Genomic DNA, 10,731 nt, shown 5'->3' with positions numbered 1-10,731 from the left:
TATGTTAAATCACAATACAAAACAAAATTCATTATCATAATACAACTACCCTAACTTCATGTCCTTGTTCAATTAATGGTCTGAAACTTTGCACTTAGAGCATTATTGAAGATTGATAGATGTGTTGAGTGTTGTAGATCATCAACTAACATATTTGATAGTTGCCAAGGCAAGCAAGTGAGCGGTTTCACCTTCATGGTTTATTGCTGGGTCAAGGCACATGTGTAAGTTGTTGCAAGAAGAGGTTAGGAGCATGGGTCGGCTGGTTAAGGCTCATGATTGTGGAGCATGGGTGTGTATGTTCAATTCCTAGTTCCTGAGAAAAATCGGGCTGTCCTCATTCTGCAAAAGGCATAACAAACACATGAAAAAGTTGTGGCAATAATCCAAAGTCGGGAAAACTAGACATTTCATAACGATGACATAAAATCTGAAGTGGCAAAAAACGAGCAATGCTCTAGCACGCGGGGGAATGAGTCGGGGTTGTCATGATCTTATTGCTCGAGTGTTTCATGAGAAGCATGTTGACATACATATATATGTGTGTGTGTAAATTTACTATATTTTTTAAAGGGATGTCATATAGCATGCAAAGCTTTTTTGGTACATGGGTCCAAAATTAATGTGGATATAATCCTGCGTCTGTAATATCATGCCAATATGGTGTAGTGGTCAATTTAACACTCTTGTGTTTGGAAAATTGGATGGAAACATCCTTCGTCTGTGTTGTTATGGTAATGTCGCCTAATGGTACTTTGCCGTGTAAACAGGCCTCAAAGGCAAAGTTTGCCCTAAAAGTGTAAACACCAGCTAAAATACTCAAGCCGTTCCTTAACAGATTTCTTTCGGTCGTCTGAGAGAGAAGGTAGGGTTTTGGCAAAGTTTGCCCCCCCTCTCCCTCGCCTGCAGGTGAGTCCTCGCTCCTTCCGTATCATCATCGATTCCTACGATCTGCTCTTCTCCTTTCTGCTCCTGACCGCTGTTCTTTCCCCCCCCGCAGAGATGAAGCATAACAATGTTGTTCCGAACGGCCATTTCAAGAAGGACTGGCAGAACTATGTCAGAACATGGTTCAATCAGCCTGCTCGCAAGAAGCGCAGACGTTTAGGTTGGTGTTCTTTGCCCCCGTGTTTTGGATAGCCATAGCTTGCGGATTTCTTACCATATGCCGGTATTTCCACTTGTTGATCGTAACTCTTCTGATATTCAATCTCAGTTCATGCTTTAATGATAGGATTTTAGATCATGACTTCATGTATGATTTTCCCCTTTTCAGCGAGGCAAAAGAAGGCCGTGAGAATATTCCCGCGACCTACCAGCGGGCCTCTCCGGCCTGTAGTGCACTCTCAGACTCTGAAGTACAACTCGAAGATCAGAGCTGGCCGTGGATTTACTTTGGAGGAACTTAAGGTGAGCCTCCATCTCCTGTGTGACTTGAACTGCAGTTTCATACGAACTACTGCTGCACACGGAGAATTCACTAATGCTTTATATTCGTAGTGGCCCTTAAAAGATTTTTGGACAGTTGCTCAGTATCATTTCCTTGAATATGTCGCACTTCTGTTCGTATGGCAGGCGATTCTGGTCAGCAAAATGTTAACTTTCGCTATGCAGTGCATGATGTGCCCTGCCAAGAGAGGGGTTTTGGTGTATATTTTGAAGAACTAGGGCAGTTGTTGTGCTGCATTCTATTCTTTTCTTGTTTTAGCGCTGCCTTTCATACAGTTAATGGACAGATAAATTTTCAAATCATTATTTGGATACTGACATAAGTGTTGGATGTGCTGACTGTTGTGCACAGTGAACTACATCCATTAATTCACCACTATGGAATCGTGTTATTGGGATTCACCACTATGGAATCGTGAATTTCACTATACCAAATGATTATTTATTTTAGTCGTTGAATTTTTGTTACTTTTTTGGATTTTATTTGAGGTCTATTGCTAGTCCTATAACTTTTGGGTGCAAACGTTACAATATGATAGCTGTAAGCTTGAACTTATTTGAAATCTTATACTATAAAGCTGTTTACCAGGATTGCTACAGAAAGACTGTGTTGATCTGCTTTTTGATGTTTGTCTATTGAAAAGTCTGATACAACTGTTCTAGACACTCTGATCTTGTTTATAGACAGAAGCTTTACAGTAGTTAGTATGGTTGAAACACATTAGAGATGTTACTTTTAAGTTTTTGTTTGCTGTTGTGAGGCTTCTCCTCATTGACCTCTATGTATGAACAGTCTGCAGGTATTTCAAAGAAACTTGCTCCAACTATCGGAATTGCTGTGGACCATCGCAGGAAGAACCGCTGCTTGGAAAGTCTTCAAGCCAATGTCCAGAGGTTGAATACATACAAGGCTAAATTGATTATTTTCCCAAGACGATCGCGCAAGATGAAGGTAATGATAGTCTTGGAGTTGTTGCCTGTTGCTGTCCTTTCTAGCTGCCATTACTGAATTTCTTTGATGGCTGCAGGCTGGAGATGCTAGCCCAGAAGATCTGGCTAATGCTATGCAAATTCAGGGTCCTGTTCTTCCTATTACAAGGGAGAAGGCACCTGTTGAGCTGGTAGCCTTGACAGATGAGTTGAAGGCAAACAAAGCTTACTCAAAACTTCGTCTTGAACGGATGAATGAGCGCATGATAGGAATCAGGAAGAAACGAGCTGCTGAGACAGAAAAAGATGAGAAAAAGTAGAAATGAGCTCTGCTGAGATAGATGAGCAAATAGTGGGAGGCTGTGATACTACTATTTTTGAGAATGTGTGCTTGGGTTTGAAGCCACAGGATTATGGCAAGAATTTTGTGTAGTTTACATTCTAGTGGATGTTTGACTTTTGGAATTACCATATTATGCAGCATGTGAATTGTTGCAGTGTCCCTCCTGTTGTCATGATAGTGGCGATTGCTACTGAAGTAAATGCCTCTTCTTATTTCTCAGGTCGTCTTTTTACCTGTTTGCAAAAAATATCCAAAGCAAGTTTTGTGGTCTAAATAAGCCGAAGGCTTATCAAACAACGGTTTTGGTCATATTGTATGTTTTGGATGTAGAGAGGTTGAAACCAATCTTTGATCGCCGCAGAAAGGGTTTGAGTTCTGTGTTCCTGTTACAAATTGGCATATTTGTTTGTTCTATTTTTATTAACCTTAAACTCGACGGTAAATTGTCTAGAGGGATTTGTCTTGTAATCTACACCATGTGCTTCATCATGCACGTCCTAGGGTTTGAATCACCTGGTATTTCTATCTGCAATACTGAACAATTCGTGGTGACAGACTACTCTTTTAAAGTAAATCTAAGTGCCTGCATGAGCTAGTGTTTGGCAGGATTTGCTGTGGGTTTTGTGATGGTTTATAATGAAAAGTGTGAACTTTCGAGTGTTACAGTCTGGAACTATCATTTCATCAAAGATTCTGTCAAAAGGAGTAGTACCAACTAGGAATTCAGAGGCCTGCAGAACTAGTTATCTTTCAAATTATGAGTGGAATTTACGTCTTGTATTTGCAAAGCTCTATCTTTGGAGGATTAATCTTGAGTAGGGCCTGCAGAATTAGTTATCTTTCTAATTATGAGTGGAATGTACGTTTTGTATGTGCAAAGCTCTATTTTTGGAGGATTAATCTTGAGTAGGGCCTGTAGTTGATGCACTCAAATGTTGCACGTCTGAAGCTTCAATAAATCTGGTGACCGGTTGGTTGTTAACTTGTCTTACTGAATAATTTGTGATGATAGATGCCTGCTTTAATCCGAAGTGCTAGAGTGCTGACACAAGCTTATGTTTGCCGAGTTTTGTGTTGGATTTTTTTTTCTTGATGGTAAGTTTCATATTCAACTGGCACAGTTTGTATCTTGCAAACAGTCAACTTGTTGAAGATCTTGTTGACTTAAAGTGGCAACGTCAAGTGGGCACTCAAAAACTTCCAGAATTAGGAAAGTTCCCCCCCAAAAATGACTTAAGAGTGATTTGTTATTGCAATGCTCACTCAAGGTGAAATTATACTAACTTGCTGGGTCCTAATGTATCTTGCAAACAGTCTTTAACTCATTGAAGATCTTGTTGAATAAAAGTAGCAATGCTAAGTGAGCATCCAGAACCTTGCAGAATCAGAAAAATTACGCCAAAAAATGAGTGCAGTGTAATCTGTTTTTGCAATGCTCACTCATGGTGAAAGTATACCGACTTGTTGGATGCTAATGCATCTTTTGCCTGGCATTCTGTACATATGCATTGCCGTTTTTGCACATGAAAGATCCTGGGAGTCGAATTTTCTCTGTTAACTAGCTATATATAGGTGAGCAATGCCAACCTGGAAAAAAGGGAAATCATTGAACTGAGCGTTTTGCAAAGAATAGTTACTATGCCGCAGATTGAGCAGCGGGAAAGTTGGTTATTTAGAATACCCACTACACATTGAATGTAAGAAACTAATGGAAATTGAAGTTGTAGGAATATGGAGAAATGAAGCTTTTTTTTAAAGGCAAGTCAAGCCTTTGGACTTTTAATTCAAGTTGAATGTACTTGAGCTGCCTTACAATATGCCATCTTCATCAGTTGTAAAATGCTTTGTTGCAAGGGGCTTTTCATCGATCTTTATCTAATGTCTACATGGATATGTTGTATTTATGCTGCTGCTCATGCAGTCCAGGTATATCATTAGAAGTTCTTGGCAAGTTGAATGTGTAGTATATACTTTGTGAATGCAGTCTTATGTGTTGTACAATTTCTTTTCTTTATTTATACATCAGCCTTGTGATTTTCCATATTGAGAGAGCTTTAGTGTTTAAGCTTTGAGCAAGGTATCCCTTGTGAGTAGTTAATCTATAAGTAAACCATTATGTATATGTGACTATCCTTTGTGATTTGCCAATGTATAAATAAACAATTAGGTAAATGTGATAACATCCTTTGAGATTTGTTAATTTGTAAATAAATTATTAGATGTTACATTGATTTTCTTGCACTTCATTAAACACATGCTTGTTTGGGAAAATTAAATTGTAGGAACCTTAATTTCCTACAACCTTCTACTTAAAGTTAAATGGCTCTAGTAAGGAGAGAACAAGAAAAAAGTAGAAGTATCGAATATACATAAGTACAAAAGGATAAGGAAAGATGTGAGATTATCTAACGTCCATTAACTTTCTAAGGCAAAATGTTTTGTTGAGGGACTCTTCATGAGCAGACTTGCAAGATTATGGTTAGTTGAGATCTTAACAAAGTCAACAAACTTGTTTTCATCTTAGCTAATTGGATAGCACTTGTAGAATTCAAGTGTAGTTTAAGGACCACATCAGTAATACCAAGGTTTGCCACTAGACAAACTAATGAGAGCCTCCTTGCAAGCGGAGTGACTACAACATACTTGGCCTCGAGAGTAGAGAGGGCGTGAAGCCATGTCCTTTATCACCATGTCCTTTATCTCAAAGCTCTTCTTGAGTTGAGTTTTCAAGGCATCCAACTCATCACGAGGTCTCCTAGCTATAAGTATATCATCTACATAAGAGTACCAAAACTATAAGGTTGCCATCACAAGCCTTCTTTGTGTATAAACACAAATCTATAGCATTACTGCTATATCATTTTGAATGTATGAAAGCATCAAACTTGTACCACTCCCTAGGTGCTTGCTAAAGGCCATAAATAAAGGCTCTTTCTCAACTTGCACACTAGGTATTTCTTAGCTTTTTCTTCAAAGTCCTCGTGCTGTTGCATATAGATCTCATCATGTAAGTTCTCATGTAAAAAAGTTATCTCTACATCCCTTTAGTAAAGGTTTAGATCTAGCTGGAGCAACCAATACTTATCGAAGTCAACACCATGTTCGTACTTGAAACCCTTAGTTACCAATGTGCGTTAGAAGTGGACTTGGGTCATCTAGGGATACTTTTTAGCTTGTATACCCACTTGCATGACAATGCCTTCTTACCACCAAGCAAAAGGAACCAAATACCATGTATGGTTAGTTTATAAGGAGCCAAACTTCGATTGCAAAGCCTTGTGCCATGAGTGGCTGTCATCTCTGTGTATGGTCTCATCATAAGTGAGAGGCTCTTTTGTATTTGTTACCATAACATAATCCATGGAGGATGTAAAGTGCTCCATGGATCAACAAACTGACGTCTAGCTCTAGTAGAGCGTTTCAAAACATGTTGATCTTGCACAAAAAGAGGGGCTTGGGCCATTGGAGCATTAGCTACTGAAGGTTGTCTAATTGGTTGTATGAGAGTAGGAGGCTCCTACTGAAAGGTCACCCTACATACTTCAACCACCTACTCAGGTTGCTTATGCATCTTTTCCTAATTGAAAATGATATCATGGTTACGGATAACCTTGCAAGCTTGTAGATCCCATAGGCGATAGCCCATCTCACTTGCATCCCCATAACCAAGAAAAATACATTTCTCGGACTTAGGATCCACCTTATTGCACTTGTCTTTGAAAACATGACAAAATGCCTCACAACCAAAGACGTGCAAATGAGCATATGATGCAGGTTTCCCAGTCTCTCGAGACTTCCTCTGTAACCTAGCAATCAATAGCAGTGCAAGGGGACTAGCTAAAGTGTATGATAGTAGTTAAGCATACTGTAGGCTCTCTTCGAAATCATCTTGTTCATGCATTTGACAATATCATTCGAAGGGGGGGGGGTAGGGGGTGGCGGTCAATTGATGCTTAATATCCCACTCATCACAAAATTACTCAAAAGGTTTTGAGACATACTCATCCACATTATTTGACCTTAGGCATTTTAACCTATGTCCACACTAGTTCTCAACAAGGCAAGCCAATGTTGAAAGGTAGACAAGATATCCGATTTCTGCTTCATGGGGAAAGCCTAGACCTTATGTGAGTAATCATCAATGAATGCGACACAGTACTTTGCACCACCTAGTGACTGACAAGGCATAATACCACATATATCCGAATGAACAAGTGCCAAAGTCTCATCCATGTGTTTTATGCTAGAACTTTTATGCATACTACATGTTTGCCTGCCATATAAAAAATGATCACAAGACTCAAAACACTTTGTATGGAGTAATTGGGTCAAGGGAAACGCAAGCAATCCATGAGAAGGGACTGGATACCATAAGCACAGTGGTGAGAAGTGCTACCTGCCAAAAGACTATAAAGCATTGTACTTATCTATCATTTGAATGCAAGGTCATTGTACTTTTTGTCCTTTCAGTTAGCGGCATTGTCTACACACACAAGATTGCGTTTATGAGTCCAGGCTTCCATCTTGGAACCTAATTCACTTGTGTGATAGCTATTGTCTCTAAGTTAATGTTATCATGAGTCTTCTTTCTCATCCATCCACCATAGCCATGCTCTAGATCCATGCATTTCAATAAAAACACAGTCAATTGACCTAGATACAAGCAAAGGATAGAGGGTATTAGACTTAGCACCATATCTAATAACAAGATTCCCATGGAAAATCTTCCATGAGGAATCACCAAAAGAGATAGTATAACCTGCATCATCCAAGGTGCCAACATAGATAAGGTTCTTCGTGAGAGCTGGTACATGATGCGCATCATGAAGAGTGAATATGATGCCTGAACCATGGACATTACCAATACCAACTATCTCCAATGCCATGTCATTACCCAATTGGGTAGATCCAATCATACTGTGATAGGAGTGAAATCACTGTCTATGAGGGGTCACATGAAATAAAGCCTCAGAGTCTATTAACCAACATTGAGTATATCCTAACAAAGCATTGGTCAGTTGTGAAGCATCGAAAGAAGAAGCTGCTAAGATAAGATCATTAGCTTGCTATTTGAAATCGTGCCTACAACTTGTCGTACGATTTGTTTTCCTTCCACGTAGTACAACTGATCTTGTGACCATAGGACAATTAAAGGTTGGTCCATGAGCTATCTCCCATCAAAGGATTCATCGAATGATTCATTCTACACATTATTGTGACCAAAAAACCAGGCCCCTATCTAATCCCTATCAGGGAAGCCATAGCCATTTCACTTGAAGCTCATTTTTCCCTTCATTTTCTCACTCCTGCCACTTGGACCAAGTCACTGTCACTTTGATTTGATTTACATTGAAGTTTCTAGCAAGTCTATACATCAAATCAGCAAAAGGAGGGGAGATTTGGAAGACCCAAGGAACAACATCAAATTTCAAACTAGTAACTTTTGATACTACACTGTCATTGCTTGTGTCTCTTGGCACATCCAAAGCTAGCTCATTACTACCCTAAACCTAAAAATTTTGGTGCTAATTTGCTACTGTTCTAATCGCGAAAAGACTCACTAACATGTCGCTTTAAAGGAGTTAGGTTTCGTACCCGACAAACACGGATAAAGCTTATTCTTATGAAGAAGGGCTTATGGGCGATCACCAGCGCTGGTGGTCATAAGAAGAAGAAGCCTCGAGATGCTGCTCTTGTAGCAGCTTGGCAGAAAAGCGACGATAAGGCTCAAGCCATCATAAAGCTTGAGTTAGATGATAGCTACATCCATCATGTGGATACTTGTGAAACCTCTCATGACACATGGGACCGACGGCTTGAAACCTTGTTTGGAACTCAATCCATATCCTCTAAATATGGGCTGTTAATTGAATTCTTTAGACTTGATATAAAGAGCACTACCTCTCTGGAAACTCACGCGAATTACATGGAAAGTCTTTTAACTTAGCTTGCAGGTATTAAACTTAAAATTGATGAAGATGTATGCATTGGTGTTTTGTTAAAAATTTTGCCTCCACATTATGATAATGTCTCCACCACCTTAATGAATATGCCAAATCTTAAATTGGTTGACATTAAGGTCTCTATGTTGGAAGAAGAAAAGAAGATCAAAAGCAAAGAAGAACCAAGTACTTCAAAGGAAGAACAAGTGTTGTATGTCAGTAATAACAAGTACAAAGGAAAAAAGGACCAGCTAGTTTATGACTTTTGCAAAAGGACTGGACATACTGAAAAGTTTTGTCATGCTAGAAAGAGGTCTCAGAAAGCCTACCTTGTAGTTGTGAAGGAAGAATAATGTTAAGAAGAAGAAGAAGATCATTAGGAGTAGAAATACAAGCCTCTAGTCCTTCTATTCGCACTACTTTGATCAACTTTTTTAGAGTCTTGTATGACCTTGCCTTAATGCTTCTATCATAAGCTTGTAAAAATCCTCATGTAGCCTATGCATAACATCCTCTACACACTTAGTGAGGCCTTGTAACAGCCCTTGGATGTTTGTCATGTTTGAGTGTACCCACACTTAGCAGGATGTTTTGTTTTCCATGAAATAGCCTCTGGATGCTTCACTTGTTTGTGGTATGCCCACACTTAGCAAGGTTCTACTCATGACAGCCTCTGTACACTAAGTGCTTTTTTTTAAAACGGATGTGATTGAGGAGGGGCATTGAGAGTTTGGCAATCACACCCGTTTGTATGCCTCTTTGTATGGAGTAGTGGGCAAGGGAAATGCAAGCAGTCTAGGAAGAGGTGCCTAAATCCCATAGGCACAGTGAAGGAAAAGGGAACTATCTTGCAAGTATAAAGCATTGTACTCGACTATCATTTTCAATTGAATGCTATTGTCCTTTGTCCTTTCCGTCAAGTGTTAGTGTCATTGTCCATATACACAAGATTGTGTTTATGAGTCCAAGTACTTAATCTTGGAACCTAATTTACTTGGTTGATAGTCATTGTTCTTGTCTATGTCTTAATGAGTTTAGTCTTTGTCTCTCAACCTCCATAGCCATTCTCTAGATCCATGTTTCTCAACATGAGAACCACTAGCCATAATGAGACCAAGCAAGTACAAAGAAGGGAAAGACAGGCTATTGTAATACCCTACAAATCAGCCCCAAAACCACTGCTAAATCAAGTAGGAGGCTAGAGATACTACCAAAGTAATGAGCTGTCCACAACGTGTAAGGAAAAGACTATCAAAGTCCAAGTGACCGCCCTTAAAAGGAAGAAGCTAGGAACAACCAGTGTACTCAAGACTATCACAACTGAACTGTGTTAGAAACCAGACATGCAATAGGTAGAAACATCATGCATAGGTATGTCTCAAGCATAAATAAAGAGAACTATTAGATGCATAACCCACTAAGTAAAAGCTCAATATATAACCACCCAGAAGCATATAAATACCATTGACAACATCGTGAAAAATATAAGTAACAGGTCCAAGCCAAGAGATCAAATCAGCCCATGATAGGGTAACTGCATCCAATAAATATCAAGAGAGCATGTACATGTCATAATAAGTCCCATTCTCTTATTGCTATAAGTTCAAGCCCAATTGTATAAACCAAATGCTTTGTAGTACATCCAAGTGTTAAAGTGGCTCAATACATAAAGTTGAATAGCTACCTTTGAAGTGAAAGTTGAATGCCAAATGAGCAAGCAAAGCTTCGAAAACTGTGAGAGTGCACAATGGAAGAAGGAACTCAAACATAGAGGAAGAGAGAGACAATCTACAAGAGAATAAGAAAAGGAACATGCACTGAATAAGGAACAAATGCTGAATACAAAAGGAGGAATGATCAGTCCCTAGATGCAGCCCACAATGTCAGTGTGAGGGCACCATATTAGGCTAATGAAAAATGACGGAAACATCGAAGATGGAGGAAAATGACGGAGTGAGAGTGTGCACCTGCCAAGGAAGGAGGGAAGATGATAATCTAACTGATTGCCAAGTGGGAAATGGCTATAAATAGGTGAAAAACCCAAAAATTAGTAGACCTTTGGGGTAA

At 39.3% G+C, this 10,731-nt stretch overlaps 1 protein-coding gene across 1 annotated transcript; it reads left to right on the top strand.

Annotated features, from left to right (window-relative positions):
• The first annotated feature begins 754 nt into the window (after window positions 1–754).
• LOC148036789 (large ribosomal subunit protein eL13z-like) lies at window positions 755–2,941 on the top strand. The gene is made up of 5 exons (XM_087675678.1): window positions 755–909; window positions 1,001–1,108; window positions 1,277–1,410; window positions 2,243–2,401; window positions 2,478–2,941. The coding sequence occupies exons 2-5, from the start codon at window positions 1,003–1,005 to the stop codon at window positions 2,697–2,699; spliced, it is 621 nt and encodes a 206-aa protein (XP_087531804.1). The 5' UTR covers window positions 755–909; window positions 1,001–1,002; the 3' UTR covers window positions 2,700–2,941.
• Window positions 2,942–10,731: the final 7,790 nt, after the last annotated feature.

This window comes from Lygodium microphyllum, chromosome 4, assembly GCF_053477565.2.
Source record: "Lygodium microphyllum isolate KBCC chromosome 4, Lygodium_microphyllum_v1.1.10, whole genome shotgun sequence".
Lineage (NCBI taxonomy): Eukaryota > Viridiplantae > Streptophyta > Polypodiopsida > Schizaeales > Lygodiaceae > Lygodium > Lygodium microphyllum.
The sequence above is the reverse complement of the archived record's forward strand: the minus strand, read 5'-3'. Positions and strand labels throughout refer to the sequence as shown.